The sequence below is a fragment of the Anabrus simplex genome, chromosome 1 (genome assembly GCF_040414725.1).
Source record: "Anabrus simplex isolate iqAnaSimp1 chromosome 1, ASM4041472v1, whole genome shotgun sequence".
In the NCBI taxonomy this organism is placed as follows: domain Eukaryota; kingdom Metazoa; phylum Arthropoda; class Insecta; order Orthoptera; family Tettigoniidae; genus Anabrus; species Anabrus simplex.
Genome location: NC_090265.1, coordinates 1,235,157,756 through 1,235,185,433, shown reverse-complemented (window position 1 = coordinate 1,235,185,433; position 27,678 = coordinate 1,235,157,756). Strand labels below are relative to the sequence as shown.

General features: G+C 40.8%; 1 protein-coding gene across 1 annotated transcript in view; it reads left to right on the top strand.

Annotated features, from left to right (window-relative positions):
- LOC136858222 (L-asparaginase 1) overlaps positions 1 to 27,678 on the top strand; it is a 257,068-nt gene that overhangs the window by 151,807 nt on the left and 77,583 nt on the right. The window contains exons 5-7 of the mRNA XM_067137609.2: positions 6,472 to 6,682; positions 19,662 to 19,774; positions 24,595 to 24,780. Coding sequence (XP_066993710.2) covers positions 6,472 to 6,682; positions 19,662 to 19,774; positions 24,595 to 24,780 — 510 coding nt within the window. The remainder of the gene's footprint in view (positions 1 to 6,471; positions 6,683 to 19,661; positions 19,775 to 24,594; positions 24,781 to 27,678) is intronic.

Sequence of the window (27,678 nt, the reverse complement as noted above, 5' to 3'; positions counted from 1 at the left end):
ATACCGCAATAAATGAAAACAAGGGAAAAATCCAATAATAATCTAAATAATAATAATGATAATAATAATAATAATAATAATAATAATAATAATAATAAAATGGCAATGAGGCAGGATAAACACTGTCGCCTGGCCCAAGATCAACCCTTATGGTGGTCTGTTGGCCATGGCATACGGCAGTATGGCAGTATGTTAATAAGAAACTAAAATAATAACATTACTGTGTAAAGAACAATGGTGTTGGCAGACGGCATCTGCACTTTAAACAAAGTGTATATCACTTCCGGCCGGGTTTGCAACTCAGCGCAATCTTTCCTGAACGCTGACCTCTCTGTTTCTCCACTAAAGTTGCAAACCTGGCTTCGTGTTACATCCACTATAGTGCCGGTGTGCAATTTTCTCCTTACTCATTGCTATTGACCACTGTTAAACTCTGTTATCTCGCTACACTTATTGTCTTTTAAAACTCCAGACAACTCTCTACATTAAATGAAACCATATTCACTCACAGTTAACTTAGACCATCAGCTCATATACCATCCATCTCTACATATTAACTTTATCACGAAACCTCACGAATATTTACAAAGTTACCGCACATGCCCCCGCAACTTGAATCGCAGTCATCCTGCAACCACTTGTATTCTTACCATTAGCTTTACCCTTATCACCTATCCATTTTACAATCACTCTCTTCCTTATTCACTACCCAAATACCCGCTTCATCTTAATTACAGCCTTCCAATACCATCTAATGACAGAACTTGATATACACACTTTACCGTCTACTATCTTAACAACTTAATCACTCTTGTCACAGTTACGAATAACACACACACTCCACTATTCTCATATGTTAAACAATTTACTTACTACTGCTGATTGATTTTTTTGCTTCTTGTCACTATGCCTTCGTCTAATTTGTTCTTCTTACCCCATATCTCTCTTAGGCTTAAGCTTCTCCCTTTCGCCAAGGCACCTCTTGCTTCTTCTTCCTGCCTCCCAGCCGTATTTTCACTTCGTTTGAGTACACTTGTCACATCTTGTGCTTCCGCCCCCTCAATCACTCCCTGTATCTTCCTTTCTTCTCTCAGACTGGCTTCCGTCCTCAGCTCCTTAACTAATGCCCTGGTCTCCCTGGTCTCCTTTCTTATCTCCCTCCTCATCTCCGTTGCTGCTTCCCTGGCTCCTTCTACGATCGATTCGAAGATAGCATTCACGCCTTCCTCTGTCCTGTTAATTTCTTCTTGCTGCAAGCTCTGTTCCAATGCCCTGTTTTCTTTGTCCCCATGCCCGTCTTCACCAACTTTACTGTCTCTAACTTGCCTTTCTTCCACTCTCTTCCCCATTACCACTTCGTTCTTCATGTTCTCTTCCATTTCCCGTAATTTCATCGCCGTCCAAAATCTGGTCCATAGTCCATTGGTTACCACTAATTGTTGTCCCTTAATGTAGGTTCTCAACCCTTGCATTTTAGCCCTGACCAAATGTTTCTTCAGTGTGTTTATATTCTTTACCCCTTCTCTTCCATTCTCTCTTTTAATCTAAATGTTTGTGTTCCTTATATTGTCTGCGCCTCTTATCTCTACTTCCGCCATCAGGGTGGAAAACAGCTTTACTTTTATCGGCCTATTACCCCGTTTCTTACCTATCCTTTCCACATCGTCAATATCTACTTCACTAAAGTTAATTTTCATCATTTTCTGGACGACTTCCACAACTTTGTAGGGTGTCAGCACTTTGTCCTCACCTTTTTCTTCCGGCACTCCATATATAAATTAACATGTCTTCCTGCGTTCTTGGCTACTGTCTTCTATTTCTGCCTTCAGCTTCACCACCTCTTCCTACATCTCCCTTATTTTTACCTTGAGTGATATAATTTCTCTCTCGCGCTGATTTCCACTTTGTTCAATGTTTCGTCTGTTTTTCCCTGTATCCAACGCCTCATGTGTTCAAATTCTTTCACTTGTTCCTTCATCATATTTTTATCTGCTCAAACGGACATACTTCTTCCACAGCTTCTTTAACCACTCTTCTTATGACCTCCACGTCTTCCCAGTTCATGTTACCACTGGAAGTCGGGCCGGGGTTTACCTCCACACCCCCTATAGCTAGCAGTACCATAATCACCCCTGCCACCAGTATCATCTCGCCCATCATTTTTATTTCCATTTTACCTCCTTCATTCCTGGCTGATTCCTTCTTCCGTCTCCCCTGCCATCTTCCAATAACTACCCGATATTGATCCACACCAATCATCTTCCTCTTCCCTGCCGTCTTACTTTTCCACTCACCGGTCACACTCCACACCGGCTCTACCGGCACCTCAACTCAACACGTCTATCCCCGAACGCTGACTAGGTTAGACTGAATAATAATAATAATAATAATAATAATAATAATAATAATAATAATAATAATAATAATAATAATAATAATAATAATAATAATTTCGTGTGGCTATTGTCAGCTATGTGCAGCCTGTGTAAGACAGGTCCTCCGACGAGGATGGGCGGCATCTGCCATGTATAGGAAACTGCGTGTTATTGTGGTAGATGGTAGTGTTGTTTGTTGTGTTTGATTTGCAGGGATGATGGGGAGAGCACTGACACCCAGTCCCCAAACTAAGAGAATTAACAATTTAAGATTAAATCTCTAACCCGGCCGGGGAATCGAAACCATGGCCCTCTGAACCGAAGGCCACTTTGCTGTCCATTCAGCCAAGGAGCCTGACTTTATTGTAGTTATAAATATCAACCGCAGCCAACCCACTCAATTTAAATAAGTAGAAATTGCATCTCAAATGTGAATGGGGTATATTTTCTGAGGCATCTTATCTTTTATTCGGGAGAGAGTCTTCCGGAATTTCCGAGGTAACCGCAGCACCTGAAGGATTAGCTCATTTCTTCCTCAAGGATGGATATGCCAATAACAATTATCTGCTACCATATGCTGAATAAAACATTCCTACTGAAGTATTTTTACCAAATCTCAATCAGATCGGAGACTTAGGCCGGGCGCACATTGGGACGGAGGCGAAGAAGCTAACGCAGAGCAGAGCAGAGCAGATTTTTGTTATACACGCAATTCATTGCATCATCGCACGTTGAGAGGCAGGTCAGAGCAGAATAGGACAGGACGTTGGTTCAGCACCTACTTCCGCCTACCTCACGCAGTGTTCGGAACACAGTTTCCTGGGCACGTGTCACGTAGTTTCTTAAGAAATAGCGGAGAAAATTACGGCAGTCGTTCGGTCTCACCATATTTACGTTATTTATGTGGGCCTATGTATGTATATATGTATGTATGTACACGTATTACGAGAAAATGGCTGAATATATATATATATATATGCTAGTTGCTTTACGTCGCACCGACACAGATAGGTCTTATGGCGACGATGGGACGGGAAAGGGCTAGGAGTTGGAAGGAAGCGGCCGTGGCCTTAATTAAGGTACAGCCCCAGCATTTGCCTGGTGTGAAAATGGGAAACCACGGAAAACCATTTTCAGGGCTGCCGACAGTGGGGTTCGAACCTACTATCTCCCGAATACTGGATACTGGCCGCACTTAAGCGACTGCAGCTATCAAGCTCGGTTGGCTGAATAGAAGTGAATGAAAATCTGTTTGTAAATTCGCGGAATAAGGTACTACAGTCTAGGCTATAAACAATTTCGTTCAGGTTGGGTAAAATGGTAGTTTAGAGGAAGGCCTAGAATGTAATTCTCAAATATCTATGTCACAATCCGTGGCCCAAGTTCTCACAACATTGGATATTTCACGTCAAGATCTTATGTTGATTATGAAGAGCATCATTGCCGACTCCGTGGCCGTCATCTACCATCAATTTAGGTGAAGAAATAAGTAGGGGAAATAATCTACGATGTCTTGTCAAATATAAATGAAAACGTATTCACAACAGATTGTCAATTTTGATTGAATTTAGTATATTGTCTTGTGGCAACTAGATGAAAATCTAGCAGTATATTTGTAAATAAATATTTCCCCCCTGTCCCTCTCTCTGATCCTATTAATGAATACTATACGTAACAAAGCCGGCCCCGTGGTGTAGGGGTAGCGTGCCTGCCTCTTACCCGAAGGCCCCGGGTTCGATTCCCGGCCAGGTCAGGGATTTTTACCTGGACCTGAGGGCTGGTTCGAGGTCCACTCAGCCTACGTGATTAGAATTGAGGAGCTATCTGACGGAGAGATAGCGGCCCCGGTCTCGACAGCCAAGAATAACGACCGAGGGGATTCGTCGTGGTGACCACACGACACCTCGTAATTTTCAGGCATTCGGGCTGAGCAGCGATCGCGTAGTAGGCCAAGGCCGAAAGAAAATACGTAACAAAAGTTAAAGAGAATATAATTTCCAATCATTTATGTCTTCAACTGTTTTATCGTACCGGCTGTAATAACTGTGATAGGTATGAATGAATTTGCCGAGCAAGTTGGCCGTGTGGTTAGGGTCGCGTTGCTATGAATTTCCATTCAGGAGGTAGTGGGTTCGAACCCCACTGTCGGCAGCCCTGAAGATGGTTTTCCGTAGTTTCTCATTTTCACACCAGGCTGTACCTTAATTACGGCCACGGTCGCTTCCTTCCCACTCCTAGCCCTTTCCTATCCCATTGTCGTCATGAGACCTATCTGTGTCTGTGCGACATTAAGCAAATCGAAAACAAAAATTAAATTTAGACTTAAGTCCATATGAACGCCCAACGTCGCTAACAGAAAAATATTGTTCAGTCTGGTAAACTGGTGATGGTGGTGGTTTTTATCGAGGTTGTTTTAAGGTGAAAAACCACGCGGTTATCAGCACAAATAGAAGACTACTATCAAAGGAAAAATCACGAACGCTTGAAGAATAAGCAAAGAGGGAATCATTACAGGAGACCCTTTACACTCGATGCCCCAATATCACAGAGTGTGAAGAAAACATGTTCTTTCTTTCTTTCTTTCTTTTTTTCTGAAAACCGACAAGACACTGCGTGCAAAGTGCGCTCACGTGCATTTCGCAGTGTAGTAAGCCCCGCGCTGTCCTGCTCTGCTCTCCCCCCTGTTCTGAGACTAACTGCTTCTCAATGTGCGCCCGGCTTAACAAATGGAAGTCTAGGGGTATTTCTTTTTTTGCTAGTGGCTTTACGTCGCACCGACACAGATAGGTCTTATGGCGACGATGGGATAGGAAAAGCCCAGGAGTTGGCCGTGGCCTTAATTAAGTTACAGCCCCAGCATTTGCCTAGTGTGAAAATGAGAAACCACGGAAAACTATCTTCAGGGCTGCCGACAGTGGGATTCGAACCCACTATCTCCCGGATGTAAGCTCACAGCCGCGCGCCGCTAACCGCATGGCCAACTCGCCATGTAGTCAAGGGGTATGGTGTTTACGTAATATGTATATACGTTCACAGGACCGCGCGATCCCATTCACCGCATAGTGGCAGCGATTGCTGATGCTACGGAAGTAATGTGTGTACGAGAGAGGAGAAAGAGCGTGGCACATAAACATGAACTTCCCGGCCACCCCGCCTCTACCTGCTTCCCCGCCGCTCACTGCTGTCTATGCAGTACTTAAATGAGCAAACTTAAAACACCCTAAAATAGGTGCTAATTATACGATTGGGAATCTAATTTTTATATGGCTGAATAAAACATTCCCACGCCTTCGACTCGCCCACTGAGCACTATCGGGATCTCTATTGATGGTGAGTAAAATGTTGACTGCGCCTTTATCAAGAGGTTTTTCTCGCTCCCAGCTTTCTCATTTATAAAGAAACTGCCGCTTACCTTGACATCTATAAAAATATCGTGAGGAATATCTGGAGTAGGCTACGAATTTATGTCCTCAGATGTCAACAACGTACAACAGCAACCTCGGTATGCTACATATTTTGAAGTTCTCCCGGCGAACGTATGATATCTTCTAAACTTTGTAGACACCTTGAAACAAAAGCAATGGTACGATGACTTATACATTAAGGCCTCTTTAAACAACAATAATCATAACCATCAAATAAGAACAAGGCATTCAGATTATTCTGATATATCAGGAATATAACTATCTATAGTTACTTAAGCTCAAATTTCAACCTTCCCGTTATTTCACAAACGCAATTGAACATTTTAAAAATGAAAAAATGAAATGTTTAAACGAGAAATAATTGAAAATAATTGTTTTGGGGAAAAGCAATTAAAAATAACCATTGCTTCATTTGAAGTGGTGTTATTTACATTTTCTGTAGTTTATTGTAAGTTTCAAGTTTCCAGTTCATAAATACTGAATAGTATAACTGAAAAATCGCTACTCATTTTCGCTTAATATTAACTCCAAACTCTACCCTATCCATCTGTTTTATTGAAGGGGTTCACAACAATCAATGGGAAAAGTTTGACCACTGATTCAGTGTATTCTGTTGAAATGTCATTGATTATCTGTGCTAAGCGGAAGCTATACCTATTTTTCACCAACAGATTCCAATTTTTGAGACGCGGGGAGATGGACGCGACAATCTCCTGGGAGCGCTCATTCTCGCTGGGAACTACATCATCCCTGAAGTAACGATCTTCTTTGGCAACAAGTTGTTCCGAGGCAACCGCACCACCAAAGTCAGCACAGCGAGTTTCAACGCCTTCGACTCGCTTAACATCCCACCGCTGGCGACTATCGGGATCTGTATTGATGGTGAGTAAAATGTCTACTGCACCTTTATCAAGAGGTTTTCCTCTCACAGCTATTCTCTCATTTATAAAGAAATTGCCACTTACCTTCACATTTGTACACACATATTTTTATGATTATGTCTATGCACTTCAAATATTTGCGCCATTCTTCGTATTTATCTCGGATTAGGCATACAAAAGTGAAACAGAGGTTCAGTTCAATTGTTATTTGTATGTTTGTCTCAACATCACGAGAAAACGGATCGACAGAATTTCTTGAAATCTATACCCGGGATACCCGGAGTGTGTTCTAGGCTTAGGTTATGCAGGGTGAAACAATAGAGTACGGACAAACTTTCAGGACACATTCCTCATACAGTATCGGTCGAAAGTTTAGGACCACATAAAGAAATCACGAAATGTCATCTAGAACCTAAAATTGTGCCACTAGACTTCTGTAATTTTCTTTCTGAGCTCGCATATCTAATAGGATATATGTCGCCTGATTTCATTGAGTTATTCCAAATATTGTAGAAGTTATGAATTTTTAACTCTTGGAAAGTCACACCAAAAAATCAAAAATTTTGGTAATATAATGTACTGGATACTCTAATTGGTTGCAAGTATCACCAACAAGATTTTTCTGTAGACTTAGAAATAGGTGGAGGCCATTTTAGTATAAATATAAAAATTCCGAAAATATGCGGCACCGTTCTTTTTGCGTGTTTTATTTTTTTTAACCAGGGTCAAAATTGTTGATTTTTCTTTGCCTTTGTTATGTATGGCCCAAGGTGTCAGGAAGAGCTATCGGCGTCGAATTTATTTGCCCTGATAGTTTCATTTGTACACTGCAGATGGCATCCAAGAACACATTTTTGATGATCATAGTTCACACTGAGACCTATGACAAGAACAAGGAAAACTTGACTATTTTAGAGCTGGTTTGAAAAAAAAATAAACGCACAAAAATGGGTGCCGCATTTTTTCGAAATTTTTATATTTATACTAAAATGACCCCTAATTATTGCTAAGTCTCTACAATAATCTTGGTGGTGATATTTGAAACCAATTAGAGGATACAGTACATAATATCTCCAAAAACGTTGACTTTCTGATGTGACCTTCCAACAGTTAAAATTGTATAACTTATACAAAACTTGGCGTAAATCACTTAAATCAGGCGATGTATTAGATCCAAGAGCTCAGGAAAAAAATACAGAGGTCTAGTAGCAAAATTGTAGGTCCTAGGCGGAAATTCATGATTTTTAATGTGGTCCTAAACTTTTGACCGGTACTGTACTGTTACTTTTCTGTTGATATTAATAAATGATCATAAATAAAATTACTCAAAAACTTAATAAAATAATTGAAATAAATTTTGTTTGCTAGTTGCTTTACGTCGCACCGACACAGATAGGTCTTATGGCGACGATGGGACAGGAAAGGCCCAGGAATGGGAAGGAAGCGGCCGTGGCCTTAATTAAGGTACAGCCCCAGCATTTACGTGTTGTGAACATTGGAAACCGCGAAAACCATATTCAGGGCTGCCAACCGCGGGGTTCGAACCCACTATTTCCCGAATGCAAGTAGACAGCTACGTGATCCAAACCGCTTAGCAAGCTTGCTCTGTCTCATGGTGTATATGTATATTAAAAAAAACAACCACGACCACCACCACCGTCATTACTACCTGGTAAAAGGATATCTACTCTCTTCAGTCTCGTTTTTTAACATAGGGAGTTATGTGTGGAAACGGAGATTCTAGAGCTGATCTCAGTGGCACGACCGATTACTCGTCCTTTTCTTCCCAAAATCACGTGTTTAGCCCTGGTTCAAGTCTGTGGTACCTGAGGGTGTTAAAATGCCAGAACTCCGTTTCGTTGACTTTCAGGTAGAAGTCCTTATATCTTAGGGATTTATCGGCGCGCTAACACACAGATGTTCGACGACACTGGGATAGAGAAGGGTTAGGTAGGAACTAGACCACGGAAAACCATCTTCATGGCTACCGATTGTGGGATTTGAATCCACCATCACCTGAATGCATGATTATAGGTACAACGCACAACGAACTCGCTCGGACCGGCTAGTTGAACTCCTGCGAGACAAATTTATTACTCTCCGGCATCTCTTGAGATGTATACCAATGAAAGGGATGTTAAACGAATAACATTACTATCTGCAGGTCACCTGACGAGCCTTCAGCGCTGTAATTAATAGGCAAGAGCTCACGATGAAGGAAAAACAATAGTTCATATACAAAAGGAAGTCCGTTTTCGTAACGAAGGTCTTCAGGGACGATTATAGACGTTGAGTGGGCAGAAGGTGGGCAAGTGAGAAAAATTACTGCGCTCTCATAGAAATGTTTGAGTAACGAGGCACACGCGGGACACGCTCATTTACCTAACTACTTCTAAACTATAAAGAAAAGCATGGAAATTCATCGACGACTGGAGGGAGAAACCTAAGTAAAATTTATATTAATTATTTAATTTTTACGATCGCATTGTAGTCGAAATAAATTTTAAACTTACTACGTCGTGTTCGAAGAGATAATACTAATGTTCTTATTTTTACGTCCCACTAACTACTTTTGTCGGTTTTCGGAGACACCGAGGTGCCGAAATTTTGTCCCGCATGAGTTCTTTACGTGCCGGTAAATCTACCGACACGAGGCTGACGTATTTGAGTACCTTCAAATACCACCGGACTGAGCCAGGATCGAATCTGCCAAGTTGGAATCAGAAGGCCAGCTCCTCAACCGCCTAAGCCCACCCAACCTGGCTGTTCGAAGAGATATTAAGTGCAGCTCACTAGCAGGATCCGAACCACCTTCGGATTTTGCATTGCATGCGCAACGGTGAGCTATGTCATGTGTGTCGTTGGACTCGATATGAATTCTCAATAATAATAATAATAATAATAATAATAATAATAATAATAATAATAATAATAATAATAATAATAATAATAATTGTACCGGGAGTACACCTTCTCCGGCCAGTTAAACTGCGCACCTTCTATAAGGCCATCTGTACTCTCTAACTTGAACTGATGTTATACAAGATACTTGGGTTTTCAAACGTTAGATGCTTCTATTATCGGTTTAATTGCTCCTCCTAGCGGGTCGAACTTTAATTAATCTATTAAGAAATGGGCATTTTCACAGCTGGCTAATCTTAGTTTTTGAAGATTGTTTTGTTCATGTATCAAAGTTGTCAACACTTCTGCTGGTTCCTTCTCCAATATCAATCAAGCTATCAGAATTTTGTAAATATTTTCTCTAGCCAATTAAAATCGGGGGTATGTACAAGAATTCAGGCTATCAGTAAAGAGTTCTGGAATTTTCCCCTCAAAATACTATTAAAACTGGGCGCTTTAGAGCCGTATTGTCTTCTTGCTCCAGTTTATTTAGTGCGGCGTGTTCTAACGGAGGCGGCGGCCGCAGGCGGCGTTCGGAAGGCTCAGAAAGCAAGGTAATGGCAGAATGCTTATAAGCATGTGATAGTTCTTACAGATAGCTTGGGGGGAAGAATCAACCTCTATTATATCATGTACATTTCTAAATATGGTGGTTCTACAATTTTCGGCTGGTCTGAGGACTCTGTTCTATTCCCTATTGGGATATATGTAATGTAAAGAAACCAAGAGTGAATACCCTCTGTTGATTCCCATTCAACTTTGTACGGGGTGTCTAAAAGTTTCTAAACCTTTAAAATTCTTAACTCTCTGTTGGTATTTAATGTTTCTCATTTAGTCAACCCGCTGTAGAACAGGCTTACCCTCTGTATCATTGGGCCATAAGCCCACTTAGGGTTTCAAGTATTCCTAGAAGGAGCGTTTCGCCTCCTTTGCATTTTGTTTATAGCCGATTACAACCAACCTTTTCTTTTGTCAATAAGTCCATTTAGTGCGGGGGAAAAGTGCCCCTGTAAATCTATTGCGGTGTGTAGAATTGAGTCTGGTGTGAATTTCTTTGAGGGACAGACAGTTAGAAACTGTCGAGCAATTCACAAGTCCACTTCGAGGCTACCTTGTGTAAATTCCTTAATTAAGAGCAACCGATAAGTTGGAAGTGCACAATTAGAAACTGATTCCTCTGAGAGGCTGGACGATGCTATATTTGGAGCGCAGACTCCCCTGTTGTGTGAAGGATAGGAGCAAATAGTGCTCTTGTAAATTTGGTACCTGCCTAGAGCAATTCAGCTCTTTTCTGTATAAATTGGCATTTGTAATTCTCTCAAGGTCTGTACCTGATTCTTTTGGACTTTAAGTCATTGTTGTTGGAGATGACGAGCTCAAACTGTTATTTTTTTTACAAGTTGCTTTACGTCGCACCGACACAGATATGTCTTATGGCGACGATGGGGCAGGAAATGGTTAGGAGTGGGAAGGAAGCAGCCATGGCCTTAATTAAGGTACAGCCCCAGCATTTGCCTGGTGTAAAATGAGAAACCACGGAAAATCATCTTCAGGGTTGCCGACAGTGGGGGCTCCAACCCACTATCTCCCGAATACTGGAAACTAGCCGCACTTAAGCGTAGGGGCCGATGACCTCGATGTTAGGCCCCTGTAAACAAGAAGCATCATCATCATAATCATCAGCAGCACTTAAGCGACCGCAGCTATCGAGCTCGGTCAAAGTGTTATTGTTCTTTCAGATTTTCTATTTATCAATTTCAAATAACAAAAAGGGAATAAATAAAATTTCAAAAATTCGTTGTGTTAAGTTATGCTCAAGTTCATTCTTTGTCCACCAGTTCACCCCAGCTGCTTCTTAGACCTCTCCAAATCACGGAAATCTCGTTTAATAATAATAATAATAATGATAATAATAATAATAATAATAATAATAATAATAATAATTGCCAATTGCTGATCTCCAGTGGAAACATGAGTTGGGAAGACGTGGAAGTAATCAGAAGGGTAGTAAAAGAGGTGGTAGAAGAAGTGTGCCCATTTGAGCAACTGAAAAACATGATACAAGAACAAACGAAGGAGTTCGAGAAAATGAAGAAATGGTTCCAGGAAAAGGCAGACGACACAACATCCAAAGTGAGAAACAACTCCGAAGAAGCTGCATCATTAAGGGAGAAAATAAGATTAGAAGAGGAAGTGTTGAAGCTCAAATCAGAAGTAGAAGCCAGTAGTCAAAATCATAGAAAGAAATGCCTATTTAGGCCTATATATGGTGTGCCAAAGGAGAAGAGGGAGGACAAAGTGCTTACAATTCACAAAGTGGTGGAGCTAATCCAGGGGAAAATGAAAATTAATTTTAGCGAAGTAGATGTAGACGATGAGGAGAGAATAGGTAAAGTAAAAGGAAAAAGGCCTATTAAAGTGAAACTGTTATCCACTTTGATGGTTGACATAGTGATCAGAAATGCGGCAACATACAGAGTGAAACATTATGGATTAAAAGAGACATGGGAAGTGAAGGGATCAAGAATGCTAAAATTCTTAAAAAACATTTGGTAAGGGCTAGACACCAAGGTTTGAAAGCCTTTATCAGGGGACAGCAATTAGTAGTGTCAAATGGCAGGTGGAGAAGAATTTGGACTGTGAGCAAACTACTGGAACTAGAAAAAAAGATGGAACGGGAGGAAGATACAGAGATGAGTGCGGGAGAAAGGTGGGATGAGGGGAAACCCTCCTGGTGAGGAGTGGCATGAGGAAAGGGAAGTATCAGAGTCCAATGAGGTCGTGGTAAATGCCTCGGAGGTGACAAGTGATGGGGGAAGAAAGGGAGATGTTGGCAGTGATAGAGTGGACAGAAACAGTGATAAAGAGAAGCTGATGAATATGTCGCCGAGGACAGCTCTCAGGACTGTTATCACTGAAGCATATAAGGAGGCGTACTCGGGGGTGAATGCGGGGATGACGAAGTACCGCGAAGGCAGGAAGGAGTTAAGTGACACTTAGCCAAGGAGAAACTTTGAAGAAAGGGAGAAGCATGGGTTTAAAAGAGCTGTGGGGCAAGAAAGACAGGAAGGAAGAGGGTGTAGTAACAAGAAGTAGGAAGTTAAGTAAAGAAAGTTAGTAGCTGTCAGAGTTATGACGAATAAGGTAGAGAAAAGTGAATTAGTGGTGTAATGATAGGTAATGAAGTGTGTTTATTTATTATTTATGTTGGAGCTGAAATGTATAGCGATTGTAAAATATTACTTGGTAGAGGTTAGAGAGAAGATGAGAATAAGGTAGAATTGATGGTTCATGATGGTATGTGTTTGTAGAGTGAATTTAATGGTGAAGTGTGTTTTGGAGGTGTATTTATGGTTAGAGAGAGGATGAGAATGAGGCGGAGTTGATGGTACATGAATGGTGAAGAGTGTTGTGGAGGTATGTTTAAGAGAAATTAGTAGAATTTTAGTGTGTTTATAGGGTGAAATTATTGGTGAAGTGTGTTGTGGAGGCGTTTATGGTTGGAGAGAGGATGACAATGAGGTAGAGTTGATGGTACATGGAGGTAGGTGTATGTATAGTGAATTTAATGGTGAAGTGTGTTTTGAGGTCAATTTTGAGTAAGTTGTAACTGGTATGTAGTGTGTTTAATATTATTATAGTTGTTGTAACTGAAAGGTATATGGTTAGAGAGAGGATGAGAATGAGGTGGAATTAATGGCTCATGATGGTAGGTGTTTGTATAGTGAATTTAATGGTGAAGTGTGTTGCGGAGGTACGTTTGAGAGAAATTAATAGAATTCTAGTGTGGAGGTTTATTTTGAGTAAGTTGTAATTGGTTTGTAGTGTGTTTAATTATTATAGATGTTGTAACTAGAATTTTAGTGTGGAGGTCGATTATGGGCAAGTTGTATTGAAAAGTATTTAGCTGGTGAGTTGGAGGAGAATGTGAATTATGTGGTGCGTGTTTTTCTGCGTAAGTGAATGTGGAGTTGGAACATTAAGTAGAACAGAAAGAGAGGTAGGCACAGCTCAGAAGATTGAGTAAGTGCAGTGAAGACTTTATGTGAATGTACTATACAAATGGAAAAGGATTTAAAAGGTAAGAGGACTGTCCTGAGTAAGCAGTTAAGTCAGTGCACTCAGCGGGAAGCGTGATCTTGCCAGGGTTTGCTAGGAGTGGTATTGTATTGCCAGACTGGCACACCCAGGCAAAGTAAATTTGGGGCAAGATTGGGTGTCGCCTACAGTAGCCATGCACCTCAGTGCAGATCTATGCAAATACAGTAGAGATAATGCGCGACACTTAAGGATTTCGCCTTGCTAAAATGGGAGACAATTCGACGGTGGCGCTCCTAGTGACTTGACCTGAACAAATCGCGCTAAATTCAAATATCAAAGGAAATGTATATACGGAAATGTATAAATAAATTACGTCTAGAAAGAAAGTGTTATTGAGATATTAACTTCGAAGTTGCTAAAGCAATTCTGGATAAATGAATGAAGAATTATTTAAAAGGTTATTATTCAAAGACTGAAATTAGACATATAAACAAGAAGTGAAATGGACTGGTGTGAAATGGTTTTATCTTTCATTTATGCATTACTTTTTTAGCTTTAGCATTCCTGCCTGAACTCTTACGGTTGGATTTGTCTTTTTTTCTCATTTAAAAACATTGTATCATCACATTAAGACACTTGTCAATAAAAATATCGGCACATTCCTTACACATATGATGCAACGAATTAACATTTAATAGCTGGACAATTTTCCTCTTAACATGAAGCCTACTAACAGAAAGATATTCCTTACACATATGATGCAATGAATTAACATTTAATAATAATAATAATGTTTTTTTGTTTTACGTCCCACTAACTACTCTTTTACGGTTGTCGGAGACGCCGAGGTGCCGCAATTTAGTCCCGCAGTAGTTCTTTTAGTGCCAATAAATCTACCGACACGAGGCTGACGTATTTAAGCACCTTCAAATACGACCGGACTGAGCCAGGATCGAACCTGTCAAGTTGGGGTCAGAAGGCTAGCACCTTAACCGTCTGAGCCACTCATCCCGGCGAATTCACATTTAATAGCTGGACAATTTTCCTTCTAACATGAAGCCTGCTAACAGAAAGATAATCTATAAAATCCCGGCTTTAATCTGAGAAGAGGGATAAAGAAAGAAAAGTATGAAAATGTTGTCGATAGTGATGCTTTAAGGAATATTTACGTACAATTAGAGCAAAAAGGTAACATACCCTTGGCTATATTGTCGAGGATTTCTAAAGTCGCTGGCCTGGAAATGATCTGAACAGATCTTAGAATTCTTATATAAGCGTAACGTCCCTTCTTTCTTGTACACCTTATCCAAATCGCTTCTGTGACATTTCAAAACCCACAGATCACACCTACAACACATCGGTATTGAAGGTTAACTGCTGCACTATAGAATAAAATATGTGTATTACGTTTTATGCCAGTTAAAATATGGGTCGAACAGGTCAGAAGATTATGAAGTACGGTACTATAAAAATTTCTGTCACTGGATGAATATATATTCAAACACAATATTACTTACATGTTCTTGTCACGAGGGAACCTGAAGAACGACCGCGCATTTTTCTCTACTTCGTAATTACTGCAGCCAAACACAGCACATAACTTTCCCCTCATGTTGAGAGGAGATATCAAGGAATGACGCACACTACTATTTATTTATGTCAACTCACTGAAAACGCATAAATAACACCAAAAACTTCACACAAAAATACACATGCTCTTGTGAGAGAATCAGTACTGTACAGGTCTATCGGCTAGAGTGAGCTCTAGTAGCCCTCGATATCGCGCTCAGTGTCGCGTATTATCTCTACTGTATTTGATCTATATCTATATGTTACGTAACCTAAGCAGGCTGCGTTACATTTCCTAGTTAACTGGTCAGCACCAGGCTTCCACAGTAGTCAGCACTGCTGGGAAGAGAACTACTACTATCCCTTTTTTAGTCCATAATTATTATAGTCTAGTGAGCATCCTCGCGAGCCCTGGCAATCACCGTACGTCTGGTTTGCACCAGATTCAGGCGCGCGGTGGGCATTGCCTCGTGAACCCACTCTGTTGTGGTGAGCAGCCCCACCGTACCAGACCTCGCCGGGCGATGGTCACTGCGTGAGGAGTCCACTATACTGATCATAGCCTGTACAGTACTTATATCCATAGATTAGATTTATTCACAGGGCCAACGGCACTCCGGTAGCGTGTTGACCGTTGGCCATTTATTCTCAATTTATCAATTTGTTTTCAGTGTTCTATATGGTTTTGTTGGCTTAGGTTATTGCGGATTTGAACTCTGTATTAGGCGTAGACCTGTATGGTTCAATAAACCCAATACATGCTGGGGGCGTGTCCGTACCAAAACCATCATCTGTGGAAATTGGATTAATGAGATATGAATAAGAACAATTGCATCTAAAATCTAAAGTCTGGAGCTGAATGCTGACCTAAAATATCGAAGCATGGACAGGCACTTCATGCAAAGGAAATGAAGATGCCGCGACCGTCAAATGGCTTGACTCAACTAGGCCATGTCAGGAACGAGGATGAGCGAAAGAAATTCAAAGTTCCCTGAAACACAGATAAAATATGTGAATCATGCCTGCGATGGCATGGGGATGTATTCCGCAGTAGTGACACCTCAGTTCCAAAGACTGTCCTTCAATTGAACGTGGAGGGTCGCCGACCTCGAGGTCGACCTCAAACACCCTGGCTGGACCGGGTGAGAGAATACATGCGGCTCACCAAATTCAGCCCCCGGGACGCTATGGATCGACTGAAGTGGAGGGAACATTGCAAGAAGGCAGACCCCACAAAAGTGGGAAAATGCAAAGAAGATGATGAAATAATAACAATTAGTAGCACTTAACATATTGCAGCAACTACGGAAATTCTGTCGAAAAGTGTGCAGACAGGAAGTATTTATCACGTAAGCAGAGAATAAATTATGCTAAAATGTCTGGAGGCTTGAGTAGAGCCTTAAAAAGCTGTCATCTGACTGCCAATTTACTGCGCTCCTTGTTTGTCAATTTTCCTGCGCACCTATTTTTCAGGGATATTGAGTCATTTATATACTAAAACGCAACGAGAGACGAAATAGGACGCAACAAAAATCACAGAAATATGATTTGTTTTAACGATGTTCTCATATGACATAGCCTACTTGCCATTTTAAGAACCTTCTTCGCTTTTATTCCACCTGGTTGGGGAGGCCGCTGCATGGATGTGCTATCTCCATTTCGTTGTATCTTTGGCCGCATCTGGAGGAATATCCACGCTCTTTATATCTTTATGTCGAGTTTCAGTTCAGCGTTGCTTAAATGGTACCTTTGGCCTTTCGCCGACGACCACTAGGTTGTAGCCCGTCTTGGCAGCTGTGTCGGCTCCTGCACGTAAAACGTGCCGAAACCATCGGAGACTTCTCTCGCGCATTTTCTCGCGGACTGATGCAATGTAAACCCATTTCATGATGCTGTCGTTCGAAACGCGATCTAATTTAATGATGCTCGCTGTCCACCTTGGAATCTTTGTCTCCGTTACGCTAAGCCGGCGTTCTGTCTGAGTCGTAGTCGGCCCACATTCGCAGCCATAGAGTGCGTCAGGACTGATGACAGTGTGGTATATTGATGGTAGATGGCTCTACATCCTACGGTTGCAAGTGACTACGGTTGTTCTTTGCCACTTCATCCAGGCTGCATTAATTCCCGCGCTGAGCTCTTCCACGAGTCGGCCGTCGTCAGTTAATGTGGGACCAAGGTATTTAATCTCACCTACTCGCAGTAGGTCGTCACAGTCTACTTTGAAGGTTCCCATTTCTTGTGCGTCTGAGGTCATGCACTCGCTTTTCTTCTTGTTGAGGCGCAAAATTTAATATAGTTCATTTATTAACATATACTAATAAGAATGGGTTTGATCATTCTTATTAAAATACATTAATAAATGTACGATATTACATTTTCAGTGGGTCACGTTCATTTCTGACGCAATCACTGACGTTTGTGGAATAATAATTTCGTGTGGTTATTTCTGGCCGAGTGCAGCCCTTGTAAGGCAGACCCTCCGATGAGGGTGGGCGGCATCTACCACTTGTAGGTAACTGCGTGTTATTGTGGTGGAGGATAGTGTTATGTGTTGTGTGTGAGTTGCAGGGATGTTGGGGACAACACAAACACCCAGCCCCGACCCACTGGAATTAACCAATGAAGGTTGAAATCCCCGACCCGGCCGGAAATAGAAACCGGGACCCTCTGAACGGAAGGCCAGTACGCTGACCATTCAGCCAACGAGTCGGACGTTTGTGGAATTCATTTGAATCCGCCGTCTTCCATCAAACTTGCCCGACTCCTCTCTATGTCCCTGTTAGTATGGGGAAATTAAGCTGAATTTGTTTAATCTGGAAGGTTGTAACTTCTCGATTCCCCGTCATATAAACAAGAACTTTAAGAACGAGGGTATGTTTTCTGGAATTAAGTATGGAAATACGTACTATAGTTCACCAATATTAGAACTGAGATATTAAGATAATTCCAGGGGATAGAAATGGTCGGACATAAAGATGATCGATCATCCTGTTTCACTTAGTGTCCTAGGTGAAATACAGAGGAATCTTGTACCTTGCACTCTCCTTATGCTTGTATGACTTCTACTTGGAGTACAACATTCACTGATACGTTCTTGTTTAGAGAAGCACAAGAAGATTCGTAAATTATTTTAATTTCCCATTAAACCTGTAAGAACGTTATTCAGAAGTCATCAAAGCACGTTAGTAATTGCTGGGTGACTTCGTCAGCATTAATGGTGACTAGAGAGAGGGGGGTGGGGCAAAGGGGGCAGTCCCCCCACTTTGTGGAGCAAAAATTAAATTTTTATTCCATTTTAGCCGCCTATAACTGGGGATTAATTTTTCAAAAATCTGCAAACCCTGTTATCTTTTGAGCTAATTCTTTCCCTTAATTTTGCGGAAACGGGCTCAAAATGTCATTGTCGCGGTTAACCGAATAGTACAGCGCCACAGCAAGTAGTGGAGGACCCACGGAGCAATGTATAGCATGTTCTGCGACGAAGGGTAGCAGGGGTATATTTTTACCAAGGTTACCCGCATTCGTCAGTCTGGCAGTCTCACTCAGTCAATGTGTGTGTGTGTTCAGTTCTATCTAGTGTGTTACTTTGTTACTGTGCAGCCACATACTAAATTACTTTTTAATTGCATAATCACGTCGAACTTCTCTATTTACATGCTTAATTATTGTTCATTTGGTGAAAGTTTTATTGTATATTACTTTTATTACCGCACTTAAGTTGGTAGACTGTCAAACTTTACGTCTCCATCGAAATTCATTCAGAGAGCAGCAAAAATGTTTATAATTTTTTTTCAATTTTTATATCCCCCCTCCCCCCGGCTATATCCATTGGACTCGGGTACTTTTTGATGTCTAAACATTTTGTGCCCCCCCCCCGCCCCTCCAATTCCCAATCGCCGCTACTGTTCGTCATTGCATCTTAGAAAGGCAACCATGATTCGAATCTCTGTCAAGTTGCATGGAGTTGTTTTTGTTGTTAATGATTATAACAGTTGTTGGCCGGGCTGAGTGGCTCAGAAGGTTAAGGCGCTGGCCTTCTGACCCCAACTTGGCAGGTCAGCCTCGTGTCGGTAGATTTACTGGCACGTAAAAGAATTCCTACGGAGCTAAATTCCGGCACCTCGGCGTCCCCAAAAATCGTAAACGTAGTTAGGGGGACGTAAACAATTATTATTATTATTATTATTATTATTATTATTATTATTATTATTATTATTATTATTATAACAGTTTCTTCTTTCATTAATGGAGGGTCTCATTGGTTCAGATTTCATGCAAATCTGTAGGTACAGCTATGTTTTGTTGTTAATAAATTATATGTATATTAAGTGGAATCTTTCAACGGATCGTATTATATACAAAATTGTAGGTATCAAGCCTTAAATTAATAGCCACACAAAACTCCAGGTCCTCTTTTGACATCGTATCATACGAGCACACATATTAATGTTCTGTATTTTTTATTGCAGTCGACTACAAATCTATATTCCGCCAGTGTGATATCGCCAAGTTCACCGTTCACTCGAAACTGGATCGGAATGTGGGACTGCTACGGCTATTTCCGAGCATTACGACGGACACTGTAAGTAATCTATATGAGTACTATACATCGTTAAATTTCTCAGATACGAAAGTGAGACGAACCCACATACATTTTTCAATTGTAAAAATCTCGTTGCAGGTTGACAGATGTTTATTGTTGTTTATAATGAAAATAATTCATCAATAACAAGATGAAATACTACTAATATTTTTAGTAGTTATTACACTGTATTTTTGGAGCAAAGTACATCAGCTGAAAAAAGAGAGATCCCTTAACGGAGCAAAACAAATTGTTTCATTGATAGTTCTGAAGCACGGGCATGGTTGTTGAAGAACAGCCTATCAGTAGTCTCCCACTTTTCGAAGACAACGAACTAAGAAGATATTTCAGGGCCAGTAAATGTAAGATACATTCTTATTTGTGTGTCCGACTTGTGTTCGCAAGCTCTCGGGTTCGATCTCCGGAGAGGTATACGTTTCAGACACGTTCATAGTTAAGATAGTTAAAACAGGTGAAGAACATCATGCGAGATACTTATTCCCCTGGTAATGTGATCAGAGTTGCCAGAGGTACTCATTATGTTTTTCTTGTGTAATCTTAACACTCGACTGTTCGTTACATACCGTGGGCATTGCTAATTACTCGAATCACAATGTTTCATATTCTGCATTACCGCAGTGAAGGCCTTCTAATTTACATCTTTTGTGTGCCATAGTTTCTTTCATTCAGATGTTTAGGGTTGAAGTGTTTGGTGTGCCACTGGCAGAATCTCAGACGATCAGCTCTTGAAGGGGGTAATGCTATGTGCCAGCCCTGTCGTAGTCCCTTAGGGTGTTTTCTGAAGGGATGACTAAGCCAGACCGGAGACTTCCCAGCCGCCCGAGGACATGTCACGGCCTCTCCTCTATTATTATTATTATTATTATTATTATTATTATTATTATTATTATTATTATTATTATTATTATCATCATCGTATTGTTTCCCCGTGTGCTCTCTCAAAGGAGCAGCGAGAATATTAATTTTCTGGTCACACCCAGAAGATTGCAGTACCTTATCACCACGGAATGAAAAGGAGGCTAGGTGCGAACAGGGGATCAATGTTGGAGTTCAGTAGTTGGACTGGGGTGGCGTCCGGCTTCATGGCTAAATGGTTAGCGTGCTGGCCTTTGGTTACAGGGGTCCCGGGTTCGATTCCCGGCAGAGTCGGGAATTTCAACCATCATTGGTTAAATTTGCTGGCACGGGGGCTGGGTGTAGGCCTATGTGTCGTCTTAATCATCATTTCATCCGTATCACAATGCGCAGGTCGCCTACGGGAGTCAAATCAAAAGACCTGCACCTGGCGAGCCGAACATGTCTTCAGACACTCCCGCCACTAAGAGCCATACGCCATTTCATTTTTACTGGGGTGGCAGTAGTAGTATTATTATTAGTATTATACCAGAGTCTGCATTTGGAGTTCGTAAGTTGGACTGGGGCGGAAGCAGTGCTGGCTACAGTGACTCTATATGTACACTCGAAATCTTTAGTAGCTCGTGGCCAGAAATATTCATTTCAGGCAAGAAATCAGTACAGCCCTCAGAACCACCCAGTACCTGCTTACACACTCTCTCATTGGTCACATCTATCATACGCGTTAACATATGCACACATCTGAAGAGTGAGGGGAGGTGGAGAAAACGAAAGTACGAGGATATCTAGCATGAACGAAACACATACGTAGGGGAAGGTACTTGCTTCCCCGCCTGCCCACACGTCCCACTGGCTCGACAATGAAGGGATAGGGGAATGAAGGGAGAAACCACACTCCTCCTTCAAGGCACCAGACGTAATGCGTATGTCAACTCATCGAGGGTCAAATTCTCCAGTTTCTTCGTAATTCTTGTGTGCGAGGTCTGGCTGAAATGTTAGCGGTCTCGACTATGACTTCATTATCAAATGGCATCGTGCTCAGCCACCTTAAGAAAAAATGACCCTTATTTTCTTCAGTATAGGCCCTGTTAAATACTACTACTACTACTACTACTTGTTATCCTCAAAACCAAAGTAAAAATAACCTGGCATTAAATACTCGTAATTATGGGCATTAAATACTCGTAATTATGATTGTCATAGATGCAAGGGTGTTTGGAAAACCGTTCCTATGAAGTTATTGTCAGCGCTGATCAAACAATTAAATGCCATACATTAGTGTGGGATTACTTCATCGCAGTTAAATTGAAGTTAATTGTTTTCCTTGATTAGGAAAAGCTAGTATAGCCAGAATGTTTAACCGTAGAAACATCTTAATCAGTTCCCGAAAAAATGGAGTTGGGAGTGGCCTCTGTGTGCGCAACGTCGCAAGCCACACCTCCTGGAAGACGTACACACGTGACGTTGTCTTAGTTACTTATCCTTCATCCTCAGGGCTGGCGGGCCAAAATCTTAGTCCAAACGTTACCAGTTTCCTTTTCCACCCGGAATTCTTGTGATCGCGATTGTACAGTTCATTCTGATTGGCTCCGCCATGTTTTAGCCAAATGTCCCGTCAGCTGATTTAAACGTATGTATTCCGCACAGGTTAAGATCACTCTTTATGCAATTTCAGCGAACTGCAGGCTACATGTTTTAACTTTAATGCTACCGGAAATATGTTTTAATTAAACATGGGGGATTATTTAGTATTATTCGTTTCGAAATGTCTGTGAATTTACGTATTTTTGAGGTCTGAGTTTTGAAGAAAATTACAGCAGACTGTTGTGCTTATGGATGCAGAAACAGATCTGGAAGGTGTTTTAAAATTAAGTTGGACAATTGCTTGTTTCCAGCTCTGAAAGTAGCACATTATAAGACACCCCCAGCAACGAGTAGAGTTGTTTCCTGCATTATAATGGTAAGAATAAATAACAAACCGTGTTAGTCATTTTATGGAGGCCTAGGCAGTAAATGTCAGATTTCTCCGTTAATATTCGACGTATCGAAAACCTGTACATAACGAAAGTTGTTTAGAATATAATTTCCGATCTTTTGCGTTTCATGCGATTTTACCGTATAAGGAGAAATAACTGATTTTCACGATTATATTATTTTCACAAAATTTTAAATATCCCCGAAAATATTCTGTTTTATCTAAAACCTGTAGCATACATAACAATATTTACAGGAAAGGTCACTCCCGATCATTTATGTCTCATTCATTTTCACCCTGTGAGATATCATGATTGTATTCTCGAATTCAAGCTTTTATGGCTATTCATCTCTTTACGGACGTGGTTATAAGTGCCACCTAGCATCAAGTTGAGTTTTACCATACATTATAATGATAATAGTCCTAGTTGACTTGTTGCTGTTTAGTTGTCAGTGTTAAGTAGTTCATTGTCTGGAGCGGCCACGTTAATTGTCTGTGTTGACTGTATAGAGGTGGGCTTTATCTGGAGCCGAGCCAAGGAACAGTTGTTTTGTGTTGTGGTGGCCAAACGCCCTGTGTTCGTTTCTGTCTGAATGCAGCTGCTAAACGGAGGGACTGGACTTGCGAGACGCAGTCCAAGTAAGGTGGTTTATCAATCAGGATTATCGCCTTCCAGGTAATACCGGCGAGAAGGACAGAGACTGTGTGAATAGACAGCAATTAATGGAGTGTGGTCATTCATGGTTGAATATTGTATGTGTATATGTGTGTGTACTAATTGGTCCATCCTGAATTAAATTATATCGATAAAACATAGTTTTATTCAAAACGATAAGTAAACATTATACAATACGTACTGTAAATTATGTTGGGGTGATGGTGAAGATAAGATATGGTTAGAGAGCTCTGGAGTCGAGAAGTCACAGTTTTACCGTTTATTGTATTGATATTTGGCCGAACAGGACTGTTTTAGGATGCGTGAATGGATTGCAGAATTTACTTCAATAATACGGTACCCGAATTGCAAGCTAGTATGGATACTTCAGAGAATGATTAACGCTATTTTGAATTCTTGGGAGAAAATTACTGATACGAAAGCTGGGCGAATCTTGTGCGGAAGAGTCAACATTAAATTTTGTTCACCTCGTTTCATGGTGTGATGTTCCTTAATATTTCGTATCTTACTCTTTAGTATAATGTGTCCAACATGCATTTTGCCAAGGAATTTCGTTGGTTCTGTTATGCAAGAAAAGAGACTAGCAGCGTTTATAGCCAACGTTATCATTTAAACTCTTTCTAAAACTACAAAAGCACATGTTCTTTATAGCAAAGTGTAGATAAACGTATCTCTATAAGAACGCACTCCTTATTTTCAGTCGTGCTCGTACTCGGGGACTTACTTTTCAGCCTATCATTTTTTGAGTTAGGATCTATTTGCTTTCAGCTGAAACAAAATTGACACAATTGGTTAATCGTTTAATCTAATTTATTTCTACCTTAAAAAATATACACGACTTTTTCTTATTTCTCTATTAGACCTAAGCTATGACAGTAACACAAGATAATTGCGTCACTGCTAGTGTCTTGGACGAGTCTTGACGTAATAAAATTAATTAAATAAATAAATAAATAAATAAATAAATGCCAGGCTGAATGGCTCAGACGGTTGAGGCGCTGGCCTTCTGACCCCAACTTGGCAGGTTCGATCCTGGCTCAGTCCGGTGATATTTGAAGATGCTCAAATTCATTAGCCTCGTGTCGGTAGATTTACTGGAACGTAAAAGAACTCCTGAGGGACAACATTGCGGCAACTCGGCGTCTCCGTAAACCATAAAAGTAGTTACTGGGACGTAAAACAATAACATTATTAAATAAACAAATAAATAAATAGATCATCAACATTTGCACAAGGAAAACTAGGATGGGGTGCAATAATAAATGAGCGAGTAAATAAATTCTCTGTTTGCAGGTCAGAGCATTTCTTCAACCACCCACCCGGGGCGTTGTTCTGCAAACTTATGGAGCTGGCAACATACCAAGTAACCGTCAAGACTTGATGGAAGAGATACAGAAAGCGACATCGCGTGGTGTCATTGTTGTAAATATTACCCAGTGCATCTTGGGTAGCGTGTGTGACATATATGAAACTGGCCAGGTAAGAAACCAGTTGCACTTCTAAAAATTGTATTCGTGCGTTTAAATTCTGTAGGTAGCAATATGCACTATATCTTTATAGTAATGAATATAATGAACATTCAACAAGACGATACATCAGATAGAGTACACTACCTCATTAAGATCCCAGGTTAATAATTCAGACTTGAATAGCGAAGAAATTCCGGTTCATTTTAGGCGAGAAATTCTGTTTTCAATATTTCCTCCCGTATTTAAAATGATTTCTAGATGTGTCTATTAAGTGTTCCAGGACATCCTTCCTATATGTAACAATTTCACTTCCCAGGAACTCACAGGCAACATTAGTAGCGACGGCCTCGGCCTGTCCTAGCTTCAAATGGAGCTGGGAGGGCTGCAAGCAGTTGTTTACGTTGCTAGAGTAGAACGCAGCCCGGAAGGCGGTTTCGTTGCACAGAGAGAGACAGAAGTATGAGGTGCGGTGATGCCAATGTGGCTACTCATAACAGCATGTATGCGTAAACATTTTTTCATCCAGTTATATCTTGAATTCCAAAGCGATGACCTATATTTTTCGTGGGCTTAAACGTTTCCTAAAAGTCCAAATTAATTTTTAACATCAAACCCCGCGAAAGTGTTGAGAAAATTTTTCGAGATATTAAGGAAGGTAAATGTAAGGTGAGAGAAATGAAAGGCGAAGGGCAGAGAACATAACATGAATGTGTAAACATTTTTTCATCCAGTTATATCTTGAATTCCAAAGCGATGACCTATATTTTGTGTGGGCTTGAAAGTTTCGTGAAAGTCCAAATTAATTTTTAACATCAAACCCCGAGAAAGTGTCGTGAAATTTTTGAGATATTACAGAAGTTAAATGGAAGTTGAGAGAAATGAAGGCGAAGTGCAGAGAACATAACAGCATGAATGTGTAAATATTTTTTCTTCCAGTTATATCTTGAATTCCAAAGCGATGACCTATATTTTTTGTTGGCTTAAACGTTTTCTAAAAGTCCAAGTTAATTTTTAACATCAAACCCCGCGAAAGTGTTGAGGAAAATTTTCGAGATATTAAGGAAGGTAAATGGACGGTCCAGTTTCAGTGCCGTAGGATATTCGCCGTTTTTATACATATCAAATATTGTTGTACGCAGAACATTTTTAATGAAATCATCGAGGACCGTCACTGGCTTCTTCCTCTAAGGGTTCTTCTCTGGCGACCTGAACACCGCATTATTTTTATTTCCGAAGCTTGTTTTATCCTCTGTACTGTTTGCAGGCCGATACCACACGCGAGTGCTGTCTTCTTTTGAAGCGTGGCAACATGGCGTTCCTCACCTTCTCCGCCTATGAACGCCTGCTGCTGCATGCTTACCAAATACAAATACACTTTAAATACTGTTTCCCTCGCCTGTTGACGGAATACTTGTCTTTTTGCTCTTCCTGAATCTGTCGTACACACGCAAATAGTTCCCTAAATTCGTTGATTATGATATTTACAAATAAAACATTCACTCGTGACCCGCACAAACAGGCACCTCTTACTGAAATGATTCTATTGGCTCAGCGGAAAACACGTTATACTACAAAGCGCGCGAATGTTACTGCGCAACCCTCTTCAAACCGCCTTCCGGGTTGCGTTGTACTCTAACTACCGGGAACCTACACAGGCCTTCTCCTGTCAATATACCAGTAGGCCAGAAGACATTAATGAACAAGGGGAGTGTGTATGTGAGGATTTACAGGAGGCAGAAGTATTCACTCAACAGTATGTAAAGATTGATGGTTACAATGAGGTGACTAATACCAACGAAGTATTGAAATTAACCTGCGGCAACAAAGACATTTACAGTAAGATACAAATTTAGAAAACTAGAAAAGCAACTGGAATTGATAAGATTCCTGGGGATATACTAAAGGCACTGGGCTAGGATATGGTATCATCCATTCTGAAGCACTACTGTTTACATGAAGGAGCTATACCAAATGAATTGAGAGTTGCTATAGTAGGCCCTCTGTATAAAGGAAATTGTAATAAACATAAAGCCGACAATTAGAAGCTAGTCGGCTTGATATGTGTTGCATGTACTGTAAGTAAAACATTCTTTCTGTTTATATTAGACATGTTTGCAAAATCACTGACTGGTTTTTTAAAAGACAGTTCGGGTTTAGGAAGTTATTCCGCTGAAGATCAGCTTGCAGGATTCCAACAAGTTTATGTATTTGTACTTCCTACAATGATAGGCTGCCTAAATCTGACAAAGTATACCATAACACTTAAATATTGAATGCAAGTTTAACCATGAAGAGTTTTTGGACGGAACCTTTAATGGCCAAGACGGCTAAATCATAGTATAGATTATTAATAATCCACCCCCCGTGGGTCGGGGACGCACATGAATACACCCACGGTATCCCCTGCCTGTCGTAAAAGACGACTAAAAGGAGCAACCAAGGGATGATCGAATTAGAACCATGAGACTACTTGTAATTAGTACAATCACGTAGGGAACACCGCTGGTCGCTTTTACTTGCGCGTAGTACCACTATGTTAGGTACACAATAGGTTTGTGATTAGTAGCGACAGGGTGTGAATCAGGGTGGGTTTTACAGTACCTGTGATTAGTACCACTACATGAGTGACACCATGGGTCTGCCTTGCCTGTGATTAGTACCCACTATGTGAAGAACACCACGGGATAGTACGAGTCCCTGTGATTAGTACACCTATGTGAGGAACACTATAGGTTTGCGTTGCCTGTAAATGGCGCTGCAGTATGAGAAACACCACAGGTCTGTGTAACATGTGCGCATTACATTACCTGTGAGTAGTACCATAATGTGACGAATACCGCGAGTCTACGCTACTTTTCATTAGTACCGCAACACGACAAATAACATGGATCTACTTTCCTAGCGATAA